Here is a 20,932-nt window from a genome sequence, read left to right as displayed (position 1 = left end):
TTCAGATATCTGTTGATTTATTTTTCTCTGCTGTTTTGCTCACAGCCTTTCAGCTGCTGTAGAGCTTCCATGCAATCATCTACCCCAACGCAGTGCTCATTGCTTTCTAATCTGACTTTTGCCCTTAACACTCTTGTGAGAAAGCATTTACAGAGGCAGACAATGACTTACTGACTGTTAAGCCTATGGGTAATTTTCTCTTGGTTATAGATCTCTTTGCTGCCTCTGACAACTGATTACGCCCTTCACCTGCGCCCTCTGGAACAGAGACCTCTCACATTCATTTCACGTCTTTGTTTTCAGCAGCCCTTAGCCCTTATCCAAGCTCGCGTCCGTATACAAAGGATGTATTGATCTTACTGCTCCTTATTTGAAAAGATATTTTATCTTTTTTTTAAGCAGGAGGAAGCAATTCACGTTGGTGTTTTTCAATTGCAAATATAAGCAAATCTAACTGTATGTTTTACGAAGCATCAACGTGTATGCAATTTGAATCACTGCATTCCTGACCCACAGACCTGACTCATTTAGTGCTTTAGCAAAGGTACATTCCACACTTAAGTCAGGACCGGAATCCTGGCACACCTTTTACTAATATCACTGTAACCCTATCTTGGCTCGGAATGTAATGTAGGATGGTAGGACATCATTTACATTGAGCTCTTCTTCCAGTGGAAAAGGAAGGGAGATTATATTGCACAACTACACCTCTCAGATTCTGCAAATGAGGTAGAAAATGACACAAGAAACAGGCAAAAGAATTTATTAACAAACTTCACACTGTAATGTTTACAGCAGATAAAGGAGGTAGATGTATGCGATCTATAATCAAGGCAAAGCCTTGAAAGTAGAAGGAAATATCCAATTCCCAGTGAGTGCCAAATGTTAGGGCATCGGTCAAGGATTGTAGTGACTTAACGGATACCCTGGGCCAGTGCTCCTGTTAGCAGATAACTGCATCACCCCTCAAAACTTGTGATCAAGAGTTCCTCTTCCTTCCTACTTTTTCTTGTGAGACGCATGGGCATTAGAGATAAAAGCTGGCTTTTTCGCTCTACTGCGCATGTGTTGGTCACTGGATTTTAAGGAAAGAAGAGGATTGCTTCCTTTCAAGTACCACGTGCTGGTGCTCCAGTTAGCAGAAAACTTCACTGGCCTAATGTCAGGTAAGTCAATACAATCTTTGGGGGGTGCCCTAATATAACAACTTACATCCACCCCCCCCTATGGATTGGACTTCCTTCTTTAACCCTTGTGGATAGCCTTGTCATGTTAAAAATACACCTTTAAAGCTACCCTTCCAGTAGAGGGCTAAATCCCTTCAAGCACTGTGGTCCCTTTAGTTTAGGCCAGTTATGACTAATGGAGAGCATCCTTTAGGTGGAGCACAGGGCTTTTCTTTTTAAAGCATTCATTAAATGATCCACTTGTTTGGATCTTTCCATAATATCAGTGGCCGCTATTGGGTTGGATTGTTTGTGAGGTCAAACAGTTTACTATTAACACAAGGGGACCGAGTTCAGCTCCATCCTGGGTAAGATGTGCATGGAGTCTGAATGTTCTCCAGCCCTTTCGTCTGTTTCAGTTGTTTTCCTCTGAACTATACAGATACCCAAGGACCAAGAAGTTCAGGTTAATAGGTGACTCATGGTGACGCTGTCTTTTGTATTTTACAATGAAAAAAACACATACGCAATTGAGTGCACTGCCAAAAATAGGATGCCAATCGTTTTTGCTATGTCTAAACTTCAGGACTCTACATCTGCTAATAATAGCTTACGTAAGGAACCTTTTAGAGACTCTTACATGGGCTTAAGCAGCAAATGAATGTTCTCCTACCCTTCGTTATTAAATATTTTGAAATTTGAGTTGTTGATGCTCAGTCCCTTGGTGACCCTGCAGGAATTTCTAAATGTTGTTTAGTCTGTAGAAGTCAGTGGATATTGGGAGTTGTAGCTTCTGATAGAGATAGCTACTCAACTCTTCTCTCATTACCTCCTCACATTTAATACTTTGCAAGGGCTGCACCCCTCCTCTGGAATTCTCTCCCACTGTCTATCCGACATTCTTCCAACCTTTCGGCTTTCAAGAAATCTCTTAAAATAAAATTATTTAGAGAAGCCCACCCTCACTCTGCTTAACTACCAAATGCAATGCTACATCTCTCGCTCACTTAATTCTGATCTTGCCCACTCCCACACCCTATGTCTTATTCCCTTCCCTTTAGATTGTAAACCCTTTGCACAGGGCCTTCCTCACCTTTTTGTACCTATATTGGTTGTGATGTATGTAACTCATTTGATTTAGCTGTAGAAACACATTTACTTTACAGTGCTGTGAAATATGTTGGTGCTCTGTAAATACATGTTAATAATAATAATAATAATAGCTGGAAGTATTCTCTAGGACAGTGATCCACAACCAGTGTCTCACAAACAACATGTGAAGCAGGAGCTTATTTTGGAATTCCAGGCTTGGAGGGAAGTTTTGGTGCATAAAAACCATATGTACTGCCAAACAGAGTCTCCTGTAGGCTGTAAGTCCTCATAGGGGCTACAAAATACCTAATCACAGCAATTATTTGGCACCCCCAGGAAATGTTTTTATTCTTGTGTTGCTCCCCAACTCTTTTTATAATTGCATGTGGCTCACGGATAAAAAAGGTTGGGGACCTCCAGCTCTATGTGATCTGTGGGACAGCTAGTCCCTGAGCACACTTTAGGGTAAGTCCACACTGGGCGTTTTGGGGAGATTTGGTTGCCTGGCAACTCTGAAAAAAATGCTGGCGCTAATCACGCGCGGCGGTTCGTTTTCTGAAGTCGCCCGAAGTTGCCTCACAAGCAAACTTCGGGAGACTTCAGAAAACAAATCGCCGCGTGTGATAAGCGCTGGCGTTTTTTCATTTTAGACGGCGCAGAGTCAGGGAAGGCATTTGGGGAGATTGGTCTCCGCAAAAACGAGACGATTAGTCGCCAGGCGACCAAATCTCTCCAAAACGCCCAGTGTGGCCTGACCCTATTAACTGCTCCTAGGGGGATACTTATCCTTGATTTCAACGATTGAATACAAATCTGTAATGTTTAATTAACACTTTACGCTGCCCTTTGTACGTAACTCCTTTGTAGATAAGGAACTTAATCCATGCAAATTATGCACAAACATATTTTTTATTGCACGTGACTGATGATTGGCCTTTAGCAAACGCAAAGATAATCCTTTGTTCTCCTTCCCGAATGTTTCCCGTGCCTTTTTACTTTATTTTATTTGCAGTTGGCAGATTACTTTTTTCTCACATTGTGAGCAGTGCGAATGTGTTCGTGGAAGGGGTGATAGGCTGGCAGTCTGGCTGCATGCATAATTTATGATCCCTGTATTAGAACATAATTATACTCTGCTCTTTATCTGGGACTCCGTATTTCCCCCTCATTTCAATTTATTTCAACCCATATTTTACTCTTTTTCCCAAACTGTCGTTTGCAATGATGTTTTACTTTTAACACCTTGTGCCCCTGAAGGTTCAGCGTTGCTCCATTCCAAATATTTATATACATTTGTGTATAGACTGTAATAAATGGCTTTCCTTGGGGGGGGGGGGGATACCTGCGGCACCACCAGACAAGACAAATGGTTGGTGCTTCATGACCTGCTCAAGCAGAAAATATACCCTCTTAATATGTAGGTATTATGATTCTTTTTTTTTCCCAAGGGCACCGCTTTATGTAGAGCACAATTTCATACACAATTTTCTTGGCTCTGAGTAAGCTCTTATATGGAAGGGCCTGCCTTTTTCCCACCACTCTGCCCATTTCCCCACCCACTCTTCCCATTTCCCCACCCACTCTACCCATTTCCCCACCCACTCTACCCATTTCCCCACCCACTCTACCCATTTCCCCACCCACTCTTCCCATTTCCCCACCCACTCTTCCCATTTCCCCACCCACTCTTCCCATTTCCCCACCCACTCTACCTATTTCCCCACCCACTCTTCCCATTTCCCCACCCACTCTTCCCATTTCCCCACCCACTCTACCCATTTCCCCACCCACTCTTCCCATTTCCCTGCCCAGTGATGAAGGCCGGTTTTATTCAAGTAACTCTATCTGATGTTGCTCTCTGCTCCTTATGGCGGCTCTTCTGTCTGCTTCTCAACAGCTGCTCAGAGCCCACTGAGCATGTGAGTGTCACAGACACTTTCCAAGATGGTGACCCCTTATGACAAGTTTGAAGTCCTGGATCATTGCTGCTATTGACAAGCTGAAACTTTAGGCTGGTGCAATAAATTTAATATATAAAATATGGCATTTTTAGCCATATTCATTTTTAGGGTTTAGTTCTTTTTTTAAGCAATTGCTCCCCTATGGTGCAGTTAGTAGTAGGGTAAGATTTAGGAGTATCCAAGACTCAAGGCACTGTTTCAGTGTAAGCACTACCTCTACCTGCCTTCTTAATGTAATCCATCTAACAAGACTGCATTAAAGGACCAGTATCATCAATTTTTTAAATGAATTCATATAGAATAAACAAAAAACCACAGACAAATTAAACTTTTAAATCACTAAGTCTTTATTAAGAAATAACTTACCGAAACTCTGCTTCTGCTCCTCTTCAGAAAAGGCAACAGGGCGACGATCCATCATGCAGCGCTCGATTTCTCCTCCCTGGTTAACTCCTATAAGGAAGGCAGGGAGGAGAAATCGAGCGCTGCACGATGGATCTCTTGATCGCCTTTTCTGAAGAGGAGTGCAAGCGGAGTTTCGGTAAGCTGTTTCTTAATAAAGACTTTGCGATTTAAAAGTTTAATTTGTCTTAGTGTTTTTTTTTCGTTCTATACTAACGAATTAAAAAAAAATGATGTTACTGGCCCTTTAAGGAGAACTAAAACCTAAAAAGTATATGGCTAGACATGCTGTATTTTATATACTGAGGTTACTGCCAAAAGTTCAGCAGCCCTATTTCAGTAATCCAGGTCTTAAAATTGTGCACATCTGATCTTCTTAGGCCATCTTTTTTAGTGCCAGTGGCACTGCATATGCTCACTGCGCTCTGTACTGCTTGGGTAAGAAAGACGTCAACAACATTGAGGTCACTTCTGTCATAGAGGTTGATGCTTCCGATTATTAATTCTGATGCACAATGCAGTGGTTTCTGTATGTGAATTTTAATTTATATTGCATTTATACTGTATGTAAGGTCAGTTAAGTGACAGCAGCCCAGAGCATGTTCAGTGTTTCCAGAGAAAAGAAGATTGGGAGCTACTGGGGCATCTACAGAGGCACAGATCTTAATGGCTAAAGGGCTATGGTTGATTTTGGGCTGGTACAGAAGACATAAGAAGGCATACCTCCCAACTGTCCCTTTTTTGGAGGGACAGTCTCTCTTTTGACAGCTCAACCCGCAGTCCCTCATTTGTACTGGAAAGTCCCTCTTTTCTCTGCACTGAACAGCCAGAAAAAGAAACAAAGTTTCTCACTTAATTTGCTTTTAGCAGAGAGCCCAGAACAGCTAACAGGTGCAAATAAGATACTTTGTAACAATTTTGAGACACAAAAACACAGTTTAGATAAGGAGAAATATTTTCAAACTTTCATAACCTGCCAAATTTTGTAAAACAAACATGGTAATTAGGGGGTGTGGCCACAGAAAGCGGTGGGGTCCAAAAAATTGCTGTGCTATGTGTGGAAAAAAAATTTTTTGTCCCTCTTTTTACTTCCAAAATGCTGGGAGGTATGAAAAAGGTCATTTACAATGCCCAAGCAGTTTAAAAAGTGCAGAAAACAAGCCCTTTTTTGCACTTTACTGACTAGGTTGAGCATTGTGCAAATAGTTGCAGGTCTCTCTGACATCCATATTAGAGTGCAGAGACTTACAAACTGCTGCAGACTGTTTCAATCTGGCATTCCATGCTTAGAGCAACAACCTTAGGGGGTGCAAGTCCTGTTAAATGAGCACTAATGGGCACGCACTTGCACCCCTTAAATGCCTTCCTAAGATGTAGCATTAATAGTCTTTGTTGAGCTTTGTCCTTGAAGTGTATTCTCCTTCAGGTTAGAGAAAAAAGATCATTGTATGTTCCCGTCCGGTCTACAGAGAATGGTTCAATCAGTGAAGCAGCCCTAGGGGCCTATACATAAAAAGGGATGCTAGCTCTTGTGCATTATTTTATATCAAGAAATAAAATATTACAGCATATCTTTTTATATGGATAGTTCCAAATGATTTTTTTTTGTCGAGTTTAGATATTGTGAGAGTGTGCTAATATGTCTCTTTCTACATGAGACGGATTATTATTTAGCTGGAAATATTGCTGCTGTGCCTGGGAAGATGTAGAGCTTTAATAACCCTGACAAAGCTTATCGGCACATGGGTGGGGGGCACCATGGGATATCTACTTGTGCCTCCTCATCCTCTACAAACTTTCTAGTGTTTATTGCTTCATGAAAGAAAAGGTCACACTAGTATATTTCACATTTATAAGGGGAAATAGTCATATATTTCAGGCCACAATGTTTGTTAAGGATTCCCTTCATCAAATTAAGAGCTAGGTTTGTCCTCTGCTGCCTCCATATCTCCCAGGCCACTTCAATTAGATGTGAGCAGCAGGGTATAGAGTATTAGTATGGTGTGCACGCACTGTGTGCGAGTGGATAAATTACTGGCTAGATTTACAGCTCAGGGCGTATAACTGTATCACACATTCTTGTGACATCTTTAACCTCATTTCTTACTGATACGTAAATATAGATTTTGGCTCTGGGTATGGTTGGGCAACACTCTCAACACTGAATTTCTGTGAATGATCACAATACAGTCTCCTTCTGTGTTATTGGTCAGCCATGGTCCATATCTGGTGGGAGCTTGAAACAGGGGTAGTTGCAGGCCGAGATTTGTGGAAAGACCACAAAGGGCCAGGCCTAGAATTTTAGGGGGGCAGCATGCCACCCAACCACACCTGGATTGGTTCAGAAGCACTGGGGATTTTCAGGAGAAACAATACTTTTTAAAATTTCCTGTGCACCAGTCCCCAGTACTCTGTACCTCATGCTGAAAATTTGTGCATGTGCATAAAGGTAGGGGAAGGGACGGGGCGATGAACGACAGTGGGCCTAGGGGCATCCGATATGTAAATCCGGCCCTGGGTAGTTGTGCTCAGGCTGAAAGCCAGATTAGGCTTTCACCCTAACGTTCAGCCCTCTTTGCTCTACTAGATAAACCTAAGGTATATAAGGTAACTTAGAGTGAAATATGGTTTGAGATCTGAGGTTCAAGATATTGTTGGAGCTGTGACCGAATGGCCGATACACCACTTTGCAGGGACGCGGCCTCTTTGCAGTGTGATTTGACTCAATTGGATAACTGGGCAGCAAACTGGAAAATGATTTTCAGTGCTAATAAATGCAAGGTTATGCACTTTGGCAAAAATAATATAAAAGCAAGTTATACACTAAATGGCAGTGTGTTGGGAGTTTCCTTAAATGAGAAGGATCTTGGGGGTTTTGTAGATAACAAGTTGTCTAATTTTTCGCAGTGTCATTCTGTGGCTACTAAAGCAAATAAAGTTCTGTCTTGCATAAAAAAGGGCATTAACTCAAGGGATGAAAACATAATTCTGCCTCTTTATAGGTCCCTGGTAAGGCCTCATCTGGAGTATGCAGTGCAGTTTTGGACTCCAGTCCTTAAGAGGGAAATAAATGAGCTGGAGAGAGTGCAGAGACTAAGTGCAACTAAACTCGTTAGAGGGACGGAAGACTTAAATTATGAGGGGAGACTCTCAAGGTTGGGGTTGTTTTCTCTGGAAAAAAGGCGCTTGCGAGGGGACATGATTACACTTTACAAGTACATTAGAGGACATTATAGACAAATAGCAGGGGACCTTTTTACCCATAAAGTGGATCACCGTACCAGAGGCCTCCCCTTTAGACTAGAAGAAAAGAACTTTCATTTGAAGCAACGTAGGGGGTTCTTCACAGTCAGGACAGTGAGGTTGTGGAATGCACTGCCGGGTGATGTTGTGATGCTGATTCTGTTAAAGGAATTGTTAAGTGTAAAAATAAAAACTGGCTAAATAGATAGCCTGTGCATAATAAAAAATGTTTCTAATATAGTTAGTTAGCCAAAAATGCAATGTATAAAGGCTGGAGTGAATTGTTGTATAACAAGTCAGTCAGAACCTGCTTTTCAGCTCTCTTGGTTTACACTGGTTACCAGGCACTAACCAATCATAGACTTGAGGGGGGGGGGCACATGGATCATATCTGTTGCTTTTGAATCTGAGCTGAATGCTGAGGATCAATTACAAACTCACTGAACAGAAATGTACCATGTGGCCCCCCTTCAAGTCGCTGACTAGCTCAGAGTTATAGAGCTGAAAAGCAGGAAGTTGGATTCTGGCTGTTTTATTAGACATCTCTTCACTCCAGCCTTTATACATTACATTTTTGGCTAACTAACTATATTAGAAACATTTTTTATTTTGCACAGCCTATCTATTTACCCAGTTTTTATTTTCACACTCAACTATTCCTTTAATGCTTTTAAGAGGGGCTTGGATGATTTCTTGGACAAGCATAATTTCCAAGGCTCTTTAATTTTGCCATTCCTCATGCACTACTGAGTATGACAAAGGTTCCTAGCTTGCGCAAAGTTTTTAAAGTTCTCTGTACTCTAAAATGTTATTTTTTCTATCTTGCTTCTATAGGTGGATAACGCTCTCTCCCTCGTGCGCCTCGGGAAGGAAAGGAATATTCCCGGCCTACATTTGCTATCTGATCACTTGGTAACGCTGGAGACTCTTGTCTATGAGGCTGGCTGTGACCCATCCTTGACGCTAAAGGATCTGCAGCAAATTAAGGACATTGACAAGCTGAGGTTGCTAATGGCAAATGTAGGTCAATTTGTTTTAATATACAGTAAAATGCATTTACATATTATAGTTTAAAATTAAGTTAACTTTCATGCTAGTTTTTAGTATAGTGTGTATGATCGCCAAGGACCCAAGCAACAGTAACTTACAGGCTGGATGAATAGAGGAAGGGTTCTTTCTTTCCCTGCAGGTCTGCACAGGTCTCCCATGTGAACAGATTGTTGACTTGAGGGCCAAAGGATCAGCTGATGGTCTTTTCACAGAGATTTGGCTGCAGAGAGTTCTCTGTCCACACTCAGTAGAATTTGGCTACTGTCTTTTTCTTTCCATGCATGGTTCCTTAGCATCCATCCATTACATCTATAATGGAACACACTGCATATGAATATGGGTAAACCCACCAAAAAGTTAATCGGAGTAATGGGATAACAAGGGCAACATTTAATACAGATGTAGTAAACCATATAAGCTGAACTGATGATTGCGCCAGAGTTGTAAATATTGATCTTTTGCTGTGAGTAACTAGAATTTAGGAGGAGTAACTTGAAGAATTCAGGATATTTTATAATGACAGGGAATGTAACAGTAACAGGGAAAGTTCATGTACTGTCTCTTTGTTCTCCAGTCTTCTGAGGAACACTATGTGAAGAATGCCTACCAGTGGATGGTACCCTTCCTCCATCGGTGTGAGGCCCAGAAACCAGGCCTGGCCAATGAGCTTTTGAGGGACTACCTTGTGACTTTGGCAAAGGATGACCTAAAACTCCCACTGAAGGTGTTTCAACACTCCAAGCCAGATGTAAGTTATTACAAATCACCTTTTCTGCTCTCTATCAACATCAAACCAGTGTGTGGTCTAGTCATGTTATGATGCACATTAGCTGACTTTTAGATAATTTACCTTCGATCTTGGCTTCTGTGAAGAATATTGGCAGTCTATTGACTTTTTAATAACCGTGTCAATCATTGTAAATTGGCCCTTTTGTGGTTATTGCATTGACTGAGCACTTAATTGCACATTGTCATTATTGTTCTACATTATCATAGTACATAGTAAGTTAGGTTGAAAATAAGACATACATATGTTTATGTCTATATATAACCTGCCTAACTGATAATTAATCCAGAGGAAGGCAAAAAAAAAAAACCCTATTTGAAGCCTCTCCAATTTGCCTCAGAGGGGGAAAAAATTCCTTCCTGACTCCAAGATGCAATTGGACCAGTCCCTGGATCAACTCGTACTATGAGCTATCTCCCATAACCCTGTATTCCCTCAAGAAGAAATAAAATTCTAGTATATTATTAGTTCTTCGTTCTGAGGTGAGACTTGGGCTAGGCCTAATCTATGATCCACTTATGTCACCCCTAGTTATGTGTTTGTAATAACTAGGGAAGAACCAACTTTATAATGAGCCATGGACTAGGCTTACCTTCATACTCTGAGATGGGCATGGCAAGATCCTCATTGTGCTACTCATATTTATTCATAATATTCGCAGATACTTTGTTACTTCATCATCGTCTGTGCTGTTAAAATAACATTCTGTTTTCAGCCTGTCAGAATACTAGAAACATTGGAACGAGAATGTGATTTCAGGAGAACTAGCAAGAGAGCCAAGTGCGGGTCTACAGTTCTTTATTGCAAGGCTTTCTTGCTTCCTAACAGAATATATGGACATGTCATAGAACGGGTCGCTGGCATGTGAATGTCTACCTTAATAGCTTGTTGAATATTTTATATTCCTAGAGAAGTGAATGTTATTGCTATCACCGCTCCCGACTCTCAAATCAGCACAAATAATCTCTGTGACCTGCTTGAGTTGCTCTCTGTTTTCTCTTATGTCTCCGCCATGCGGCATCATTTGAATAATTTTGTATCAGATACAGACAATATCTTTTCTTCTATTGGATGTGTAGGAAGATTAGCTGAATGAAGCCATAGGGAGAGTGGTTGGGGCACAGATCATGAGACAGGGACACTGTATTTACACAGAGCAAACCAGTCTCTGTCTGTATTTTATTCATGATACAGAACATGGCATGTTCTCTTCCATTGCACATCTTTCATCCAGGTGTAATGGAACAGAGCACAATATAAAACAGAAACTAATCTGCTGCTTGTCAGAACACTACCTAATTCATAGCACCAATACAAGGCTCCTCCTAAAGGAAGCAGGAACACATCCAGAGAATACAGACTTTTGTTTCATTACCCACCATTATTATTAGCGTTATTAAAATTAACACGTATTTATAAAGTGCCATCATATTCCATTTATCTGTTCAATAAACATATAGACTACATACAGCAATAGAACTGACAACTGATGGAAGAGACACGAGGGTCCTCCTCAAAAGAGCTTCAATTTGACAGAAGAGCTTACGGTTCTGAAGCATGAAAGCTTTACATTCCAGCTCTCACGCCTGTACAGCAGCAACCTCAGAACCCCTTTAGTCCTCTCTGGCATATATCACAGCATAATTGTAACTGCCAAACCCATATTTTTGGGATGCAATTAGCATCCATCTCTTCCACTGGAACTACCAATCCCAGAATCACTATACTGGAAATTATAAGGAATCCAGTGGAATATATACATATTGTCCATCAGGTTTCCATCCACATCCTTACAGATAAGAAGGGAGGGGGGCAGGCCTAGGGTACGTTTGTTGGAGCTCATGTCCTCCATCTTCTTCAGCTTCTTCCATCTTCTATGCCTTCTGAGATGGACAGTAAAAGTGAAAGCCAAAATTAGAAGCAATGCTGGCTTTTCCATTTACCACACATGTACTGACCTTGGCCAAAGAGAACAGCAAAAAAGTGGTAGAAGTTTGTGATGTGGTGCTCTTACAGAAGTAACCTGGGCCAATGCAGGTGTGCCACCAACCAAGTTCTGAGGTCATGTTCTTGACTATATTAGACCTATAAAAGCCTGATTGATTGCCATATAGATGATTGCTCTGGGGAAACTTTGCCCCTACATAACAGGCATTTTTTAAAAAAAACAGGCTACGGGGCCAATGGAGATCTTGAGATGTTCTTTTAATTTGAGACGGCAAGCTTTAATAACTGCTCGTTCATGGGCTTATTGTTCTGCTGTCAGGTATCTTCTTATAACTTGTTCTCCTGGGACTGGGGAACTGATTTTGCAATCTATTACTGTGATAATCCAGAGATTTAAGCACAAGTAAAATACCTGGTTTTCCTTTACTTTCTTACCCCTCCTCTTTTCAGCTGAGCCGCAGCTGTGAATAATTAAACAGTGACAGCGTGTTGGAGTTATAAATTACAAACGTGGAAACAATAAATCATATTTCACATGAATTATTATAGTTCCGGAGATTAAAGGATTTCACGAATTGGTTTAACCCCCTGCTGGAATATTGGTGCCAGGTTAGGGTTTGAGGATCTGCCATGTTATTCTCTCTGTTTTAGTGCCAACAGAAGCTCATTTCTGACCAGGACCAGCTGATGGTTATAGCCCTGGAGTCAATCTATGTCTGTGAGAGAGATGATCAGCTTGCCTTCTGTTACGACATTCTGGAGTGTCTTCCTCAGAGGGGATATGGGTACGTAAATCATTGTTTACATTGAGCATCTCTTTGCTTTCTCATCTTTGATGCCCCATGCACTATCCACCATGGTCCTTCAGTAGAGAAAGTTTTCACATATGCCCTTCTGTTCACTATGTATAGCCATTATTTAGGATGTATATTTTTAAGGTAGCCATGAAGAAGACAACTTTTAACTGCTTTTGTTGTCACCTTAAATGGGTTGTTCACCTTTAAATTTTAGTATGATGTAGAGAGTAATATCCTGAGACAATTTGCAATGGGTTTTCATTTTTTATTATTTGTGGTTTTTGAGTTATTTATAGGAATGCACCAAATGCAGGATTCGGTTTGGGATTCAGCCGTTTTCAAGCGAAATTCGGATTCGGTTGGATGCCTTCTTCCCAGTCCGAACCAAATCCTAATTTGCATATTCAAATTAGGGGTGGGGAGAGAAATCGTGTAACTTTGTCACAAATCAAGGAAGTAAAAAATGTTTTCCCCTTCCCATCCCTAATTTGTATATGCAAATTAGGAATTGGTTCGGTATTCGGCAGAATCTTTCACAAAGGATTCAGGGGTTCGGCTGAATCCAAAATAGTGGATTCGGTGCATCCCTAGTTATTTTGCTTTTTATTCAGCTGCTCTCCAGTTTGCAGTTTCAGTAGTCTGGTTGCTAAGGTCCAAATCCCTCAAGGCAACCATGCACTGATTTGAATATTAGAATAAAATATGAATAGGAGAGGCCTGAATAGAAAGATGAGTAATAGAAAGTAGCAATAACATTAAATTTGTAGCCTTACAGAGCATTTGTTTTTTAGATGGGGTCAGTGACCCTCATTTGAAAGCTGGAAAGAGTCTTAAAATAATTCCAAAACTGTAAAAAGGAAAAAATGAAGGCCAGTTGAAAAGTTGCTTAGAATTGGCTACACTATAACACAATACCAGTTAAGTGAAAGGCGAGCCATCCTTTTAAACCTGTTTATTTTAGTTGGCACAGTGCCAGTGTTTAAGGTCCAATACATTTTCTCAAATTCCAACTTGGGGAATGAAACATATAAAACTGCTATTCTGGCCACTTCTGAACCAAAAACAATACCCAACTGCACTCTTCCTTTACAGTACTGAAGAGTCAATGTGGGAGGTGAGTGTTTTTGTGTTAGACATGCATAATGTTTTATATACTGAGCACCTGTGTCCCCTTCTGTGTTGCATGTACTCTCAAGCAAAAGCTGTAATTAAAGGGATACTGTCATGGGAAAACATGTTTTTTTTCTAAACACATTACTTAATAGTGCTGCTCCAGCAGAATTCGGCGCTGAAATCCATTTTTCAAAAGAGCAAACAGATTTTTTTATATTCAATTTTGAAATCTGACATGGGGCTAGACATATTGTCAGTTTCTCAGCTGCCCCCAGTCATGTGACTTGTGCTCTGAAAAACTTCAGTCACTCTTTACTGCTGTACCGCAAGTTGGAATGATATCACCCCTCCCTTTTCAAACCCAGCAGCCCAACAACAGAACAATGGGAAGGTAACTAGATAACAGCTCCCTAACACAAGATAACAGCTCCCCAGTAGATCTAAGAACAGCAAGCCAAGTCCCACTGCAACTGATTCAGTTACATTAAGTAGAAGAAATAACAGCCTGCCAGAAAGTAGTTCCATCCTAAAGTGCTGGCACAAGTCACATGACTGGGGCAGCTGGGAAACTGACAATATGTCTAGCCCCATGTCAGATTTCAAAATTGAATATAAAAAAAAATCTGTTTGCTCTGGATTTCAGTGCAGCACTATTAACTGATGAGTTCTGAAAAAAAAAAAACGTGTTTTCCCACAACAGTATCCCTTTAAGGTGTGTAATATTCAGTGAATACTAATACTATTACATCAATAGGCATATACCATGGGATAAACTACATTGGCATCACAAGCCTTCAGATATTTTAGATGGTGATGCAACAATAATTCTTCTGTTTGTGCCCCCGAGCAACTAATAACAGGAGTAACTGATTTGCAACTATCTGATTTTCACTGCCGCTATCTCTTCTTTTCTTCCCAGCTGCGAGAGCGACGTGACTAAATCTCTGCACGACAAGGTAGATCAGTTGGAACAAATCCTCAGGTAAAGTTTATCCCTTCAATCATCAGTGTTACGGAGGCCGCTGCTATGTAATTAGCTGCACAGCCGAAACTCTTCCTTCCAAAAAAGATACCACGGCTGCCAATAAACACTGTGGGCACGACTGTCGAAAAAAATCATTCCTTTTAATTTTCCTCTAAATTATTTTCTGTAAAAATGTCAGAATTTGCATTTTGCTCCCCAAAAATAAAATGTTACTTTATGCTCAATGCACCAATATGGAGGCAAATTAGCAGCCAATCAAATTGCACACATGTTGCAGCACATTTTTGCTCCCCTGCTTGCAGTCTCAAACGGGTGGTTCGCCTTTAAGGTAACTTTTACAGTGTTATACAATGGCCAATTCTAAGCTTTTCAATTATTTTTCATGATTAATTTTTTTTATAGTTATTTGCCTTTTTCTTCTGCCTCTTTGCAGCTTTCAAATGGGGGTCACTGACCCCATCTAAAAAACAAATGCTCTGTAAGAGTACAAATGTATTGTTATTGCTACTTTTTATTACTGATCCTTCTATTCAGGCCTCTCCTATTCATATTCCAGTCTCTTATTCAAATCAATGCATGGTTGCTAGGGTAATTTGGACACTAGTTACCAGATTTCTCATGATGCAAACTGCAGAGCTGCAGAATAAAAAGCTAAATAACTCAAAAACCACAAATAATAAAAAATGAAAACCAAATGCAAATTGTCTCAGAATATCACTCTCTGCATCATACTAAAAGGTGAACAACCCTTTTAATAACAGTATTAGCATCCTGTTTAATTGCCACAAGTCCAATTGAAAAGTTGCTAAGAATAGGCCATTCTATAACATACTAGAAGTTAACATAAACTACATTATTAATGCGTCATTATTGATTGCTGAAGTTCCAAAGGTGGCAAAACATTGTCTATAAAAGAGCTAATCTAACCAGTGTTAAGTGAGCTCGATAAAAGGCCACACTAAGGCCTGAAACGTTGCTGACCAGCCATGAAAACTTGAATAAAGGCATTTTTACACTATAAGGTGCTGTACAGAAAATATCTATTATGAAGTTCCAAAGGAGCATGAGTGGAGCTTTCTGCCAGCTCTCCTCCAGCACAGTCTCCCGTTCCCAAAATGCCTTGCATGTCTCCTCAGAAGAATTATAATTAGCTGGCTTCTGCTGCATTGTTTCAAGAGTCAGATCTAGCAGTGCAGTCAATAGCAAGGCACAAAGGGAATACGCTTTCAGTTGCGATTACATTGACGAATGTTCATTTTGGAAGAACGAGGCTAATATTTGTAATTAATGTATACTGGGGAGATGATAAGCACCAATGAGCTTTTCAGCGCACGTTGTTAATTGGCTTAATTTCTCACTGTGGTTCTGTACCCATGGGCAACTGTTTAGCGTTGCACTTCATCCCTATCAGACCCCCAATGAATAATGAGTCCAATTAACCCACGCATTGCTGTGCCAGTCAGAGAACTATTCATGGCTGTGCTGAATCACACGCGTATCTGTATCACAGCTTATTCAGCCCCCCTTAGTGCTATATGTTCCCTTGTTATTGCCTTAAAAGGGTGGTTCACCTTTACATTAACTTTTAGGGCAGAGACACATGCTCAGATTCGGGGAGATTTAGTTGCCCAGCGACAAATCTCCTCTTATTCGGGACGACTAATCTCTACTGAACTGCCTCCCGCCGGCTAGAATGTAAAACGCCAGCGGGATGGCAATCAGCGCGCTTCGTTTTCTGAAGTCGCCCGAAGTTGCCTCACGATGAAACTTCAGGCGACTTCAAAATTTTAATCGATCCGATAAATCGCCTCCCCAAACTGCCTCCTGCCGGCTAGAATGTAAATCACCAGCGGGATGGCAATCGGTTGGCTTCGTTTTCTGAAGGCGTCCGAAGATGCCTCACGGGGAAACTTCGGGCGACTTCGGAAATTGAATCACTCCGATAAATCGCCTCCCCGAACTGCCTCCCCCCCGGCTAGAGTCGAAATCACCACCGGTAGGCGATTAATCGCCAGGCTACTAAATCTCCCCGAATCTGAGCATATGCCTCTGCCCTTAGTATGTTACAGAATGCCTGATTCTAAGCAACTTTTCAATTGGTCTTTATTATTATTTTTTTTATATAGTTTTGGAATTATTTGCCTTCTTTTTCTGACTCTTTCCAGCTTTCAAATAGGGGTCACTGACCCCATCTAAAAACAAATGCTCTGTAAGGTTACACATTTATTGTTGCTACTTTTTATTACTCGTCTTTCTATTCAGGCCTCTCCTATTCATTTAAATAGTTAGAAGAAAACAAGGTGCTCCAGAATGAGATAAAAAGTGACTCACCGAACAGTGAAAGTGGTCCGGGTGCACCAGCCCCAGACCCCCAGTTTAAGGGAGCGGTACAGCAACGAATATGGAAGCAGAGCTGACCGGAACTCAAACGGATCCACAGGACGAAAATAATTGGAGGGTAGATGGAGATGCTGATATACTTTTAACTTTTATACAAAAACAATTATTTTTTAACTGAAATCTTTTGGTCCTGTGGATCCGTTTGAGTGCCGGTCAGCTCTGCTTCCATATTCGTTGCTCTCCTATTCATAGTCCAGTCTCTTATTCAAAATAATGCATGGTTGCTAGGGTCATTTGAACTCTAGCAACCAGACTGTTGAAACTGCAAACTGGAGAGCTGCTGAATAAAAAAGCTAAATAACTCAAAAAACACAAATAATAAAAAATGAAAACCAATTGCAAATTGTCTCATAATATCACTCTCTACATCTTACTAAAAGGTAATTTAAAGGTGAACAACCCCTTTAAAACCACAAGCCGTAACCGAGAAAGGAAACAGCATTATTAATGCCGGTGGCTTGTTCATTGGGAGAGAAATATTCCAGCAACTCAGCTTTTCATATAGTGATAAACTCTGCAGGCGGAGTCGTATCAAAGCGTAAATATGGCAGTTTCATAAAGTCAGTGGCACGGCCCGAGGAGCACTTTACCTGATGCAAATAGAGGGAGCGAACAGCAGGACCAGGGACAGTACATTTTTCATGTCTGATATTATATTAAAAGATAGTGCTACAGCAGCGTATTAAAATTTGCCAGGGGTGTATTGATAGAGGCTTGACAGATAAAAGCACAGAGGCATGCAAGTCTCTCTCTCTCTGCATATTAAAGGGGAACTATCGTGAAAATGAAAAATTAAATGCATTCTGCCATGATTTTTATGATGTAGTTTTTATTTCTAAATTACATGGTTTACACTGCAAATAATTCACTCTACAATATAAAATTTCATTTCTGAACCAATAAGTGTATTTTTTTAGTTGTAATATCGGTGTAGGCGCCATCTCAGGTCATTTTTTTGCCTGGTCATGTGCTTTCAGAAAGAGCCAAGGATTGAACTGCTTTCTGGTAGGTTGTTGTTTCTCCTACTCAATGTAACTGAATGTGTTGCAGTGGGACCTGGATTTTACTATAGTGCTGTTCTTAGATCTACCAGGCAGCTGTTATCTTGTGTTAGGATCTGGTTACCTTCCTATTGTTCTGTTTTTAGGCTGCTGGGAGGGTTGATATCACTCCAGCTTGCAGTACAGCAGTAAAGAGTGACTGAAGTTTATCAGAGCAAAAGTCACATGACTGGGGGCAGCTGAGAAACTGACAATATGTCTAGCCCCATGTCAGATTTCTAAATTAAATTTAAAAAAAATCTGTTTCCTCTTTTGAGAATGCAGAATTCTGCTGGAGCAGCACTATTAACTGATGCGTTTTGAAAAAAAAACATTTTTTCCCATGACAGTATCCCATTACCATAAGCTTCGTCATACTGAAGTAAGAAAGTTTTTAAATACAATCAATTAATTGTTTCTGAAATAATCAGGTGCATCTTCACTATTCCTCTCTCAACATCTGTTCCTCTTTATTCTGTTTTCATGCAGCAGTTGGGTGTCAGATGAATGATCCAATATATCTTATAGGGGGGATTCCTTTCCTAGCAGATGTATTAGAGCTCACTCAAATAACTGATTCCAGTACAAACAAAATCTAACAAAATAACTGCCTTATGCACAAATTCTGCATGTAGAGAGACATGATGTTTGGTGATTTTAATAGAGTGAGCTCTAATACATCTTATAGGCAAAAGGAGCCCCCTTATAATATATACTGAATCATTCATCTGACCCCCAACTCCTGAATGAAGACAGAAAGAGGAGAACATTTCTTATTTCAGTATGCTAAAGTTAATATTAAATTTTCATTTTCTCAATAGTTCCCCTTGAAATTGGGACAGGGACCCAGACTGTAATACAATTTCTTGTGACTGTGCTAGAGCCAGTCTGTTTCTTATTGGCCATGTCAGCCGCTGGGGGGCATTTTCATAACTGAAGGTGCACAGTGAATAGATCAGAGGTGCCAGATGAATGCTGGACCTGCTCCAGATGCTTCCGGCACTGGTGGAGGTCCATCTAGGTATCTAAATAAGAACACAAAGCTAAGCACATAATCAGTAGCTTAACTATAGAGGGAGGTCTGCTTCCTGTATAGCCAACAACCCCCCATCCCCTTCCCCAGCAGCTCTCTTACCTGCGGCTGGGGTACTGGAACGCAAGTCGGCACAGAGCAGAGAAGCTGGCGGAGGAATGGGTGGAGTCGGGCGGGGAGTGGGCGGAGTCGGTGCAGAGTCAGGGCGAGGAGTGGGCGGAGGCAGGAAGTGGCGGGAGCATAGGGATCGGAGTGTGCTGGGCCCCTCTTAAGATTGTTTTGCAGGGGGCCCAGTGCACCCTAGTTACGCCAGTGCACATAATGAATGTATATCTAATATTAGCCATTCTAATACAACTGGACTTGCTGAGTAATCATTGAAGACGTTGCACTACTCATCCGAGCAGTTCAGTTCAACTGGGGTTCAGTACATCCATTGTGTGCTTAGCTTTGTGTTCTTATTTAAATACCCCATTTGTCCAGCGACACGGCATCCTGGGGCGGAGCTCACTGTAACATGGGGCAGTTTGGACTTTTTAATTTTGGAAATGTGACCCCTGGTACTAGTTTAGTATAGACCAGGCACTTGCTGTTCCTGGAGCTTTCAGATCTCGGGAATAATCGCAGATTAGAATAGAGCAGTGTTTTATGTGAATTGTCATGTCGCAATATTGTCAGAAGTGGAAATGGAAGTTTCCGTAACCAAAGAGAACACAAGATGTATAAAATTGCCCGGGCTGACAGTGATTGACACATTGGTAGAATACACGGGTGCAGCTTGACATTAATTGTAAAGCAATTATTTCATCTGAGATGGATTCATTAACATTGACACTTATTTATTCCTACTAGCGCATTGCAGATAAACCCCCCACACCCCGGCTCCCAAATTTCCTCCCTATTAGTTTCATTTGCTTCTCAGTTTATAGTAAGGCTAATGTATCCTTTCCCCTGGCGTGCTTTCATTTCATTTTCATACCTGCTTCTCCCACATCAGTAGCAAGTATCTCCTTGTCTTTATACTAATCTTCATGTAAGGTGCTCATACTGTGGCCAATACCATTCAGAATCCAACATTACTAGGGGCAATAGATGGCACGGCCACCTTCCTTTTTCAGGCAGTCTGAACAATCGGAAAAGCAAAAAACAAAGAGCTGTGGTTCCTCTTCATTTCTGCCTGACACTGGTTTTTAACATTTTTAGATCTTCCCAAGAAATAAACAAATCATTATGCATAGTACAGAGGGTCAGGAACGAGAGACCAGCATACTGTTACTGAATTGTATGTGTTTGGCCAGATATGCAGTTTTAGGATTGTCTACCTTGTGTATATACAGGTTTGGGATCTGTTATCCGGAAACCTGTTATCCAGTCAGCTCCAAGTTATGGAAAGGTCCTCTCCCATAGACTACATCTTATCCAAATTTTTAAAAATGATTTCCCAACTAAGATATAATTAATCCTTATTGGAGGCAAAACCAACCTATTGGGTTTATTTAATGTTTACATGATTTTCTAGTAGACTTAGGGGCAGATTTATCAAAGATCCAGGTGAATTTTCGAATGAAAAAAATTTGAATTCCGAGCTATTTGTTGTGTACTTCGACTAGGAAATAGTGCAAATTCGATTTAAATTTGAAAAGGATAAAAAAAAATGCAAATATCGAAATGTATCATGTACTGTCTCTTTCGACTTCGACCATTCACCATCTAAAACCTGCTGAATTGCTGTTTTAGCCTATATGGGACCTCCTAGAACCCATTTGGAGTCGATTGGTGGACTTCAAAAATCAATTGAATTGAATTCAATCTATTGCGCTATTCTTTCGATTTGTACGATTCAAATTTCGGCCGAATACGGACCTACTTGATCGAAAATGGACCTATTCGACCAAAAAAAAAAACCTTAGACTTTA

General features: G+C 40.8%; 1 protein-coding gene across 4 annotated transcripts in view; it reads left to right on the top strand.

The window, feature by feature from the left end:
- nbas.L (NBAS subunit of NRZ tethering complex L homeolog) overlaps positions 1-20,932 on the top strand; it is a 457,628-nt gene that overhangs the window by 118,865 nt on the left and 317,831 nt on the right. For all 4 annotated transcript variants that reach the window (XM_041563562.1, XM_041563561.1, XM_041563560.1 and 1 more), the window contains exons 24-27: positions 8,699-8,884; positions 9,489-9,662; positions 12,300-12,433; positions 14,478-14,540. In XM_041563562.1, coding sequence (XP_041419496.1) covers positions 8,699-8,884; positions 9,489-9,662; positions 12,300-12,433; positions 14,478-14,540 — 557 coding nt within the window. The remainder of the gene's footprint in view (positions 1-8,698; positions 8,885-9,488; positions 9,663-12,299; positions 12,434-14,477; positions 14,541-20,932) is intronic.

Source organism: Xenopus laevis, chromosome 5L (assembly GCF_017654675.1).
Source record: "Xenopus laevis strain J_2021 chromosome 5L, Xenopus_laevis_v10.1, whole genome shotgun sequence".
Taxonomy (NCBI): Eukaryota; Metazoa; Chordata; class Amphibia; order Anura; family Pipidae; genus Xenopus; species Xenopus laevis.
This window is presented reverse-complemented; position numbering and strand designations above follow the sequence as displayed.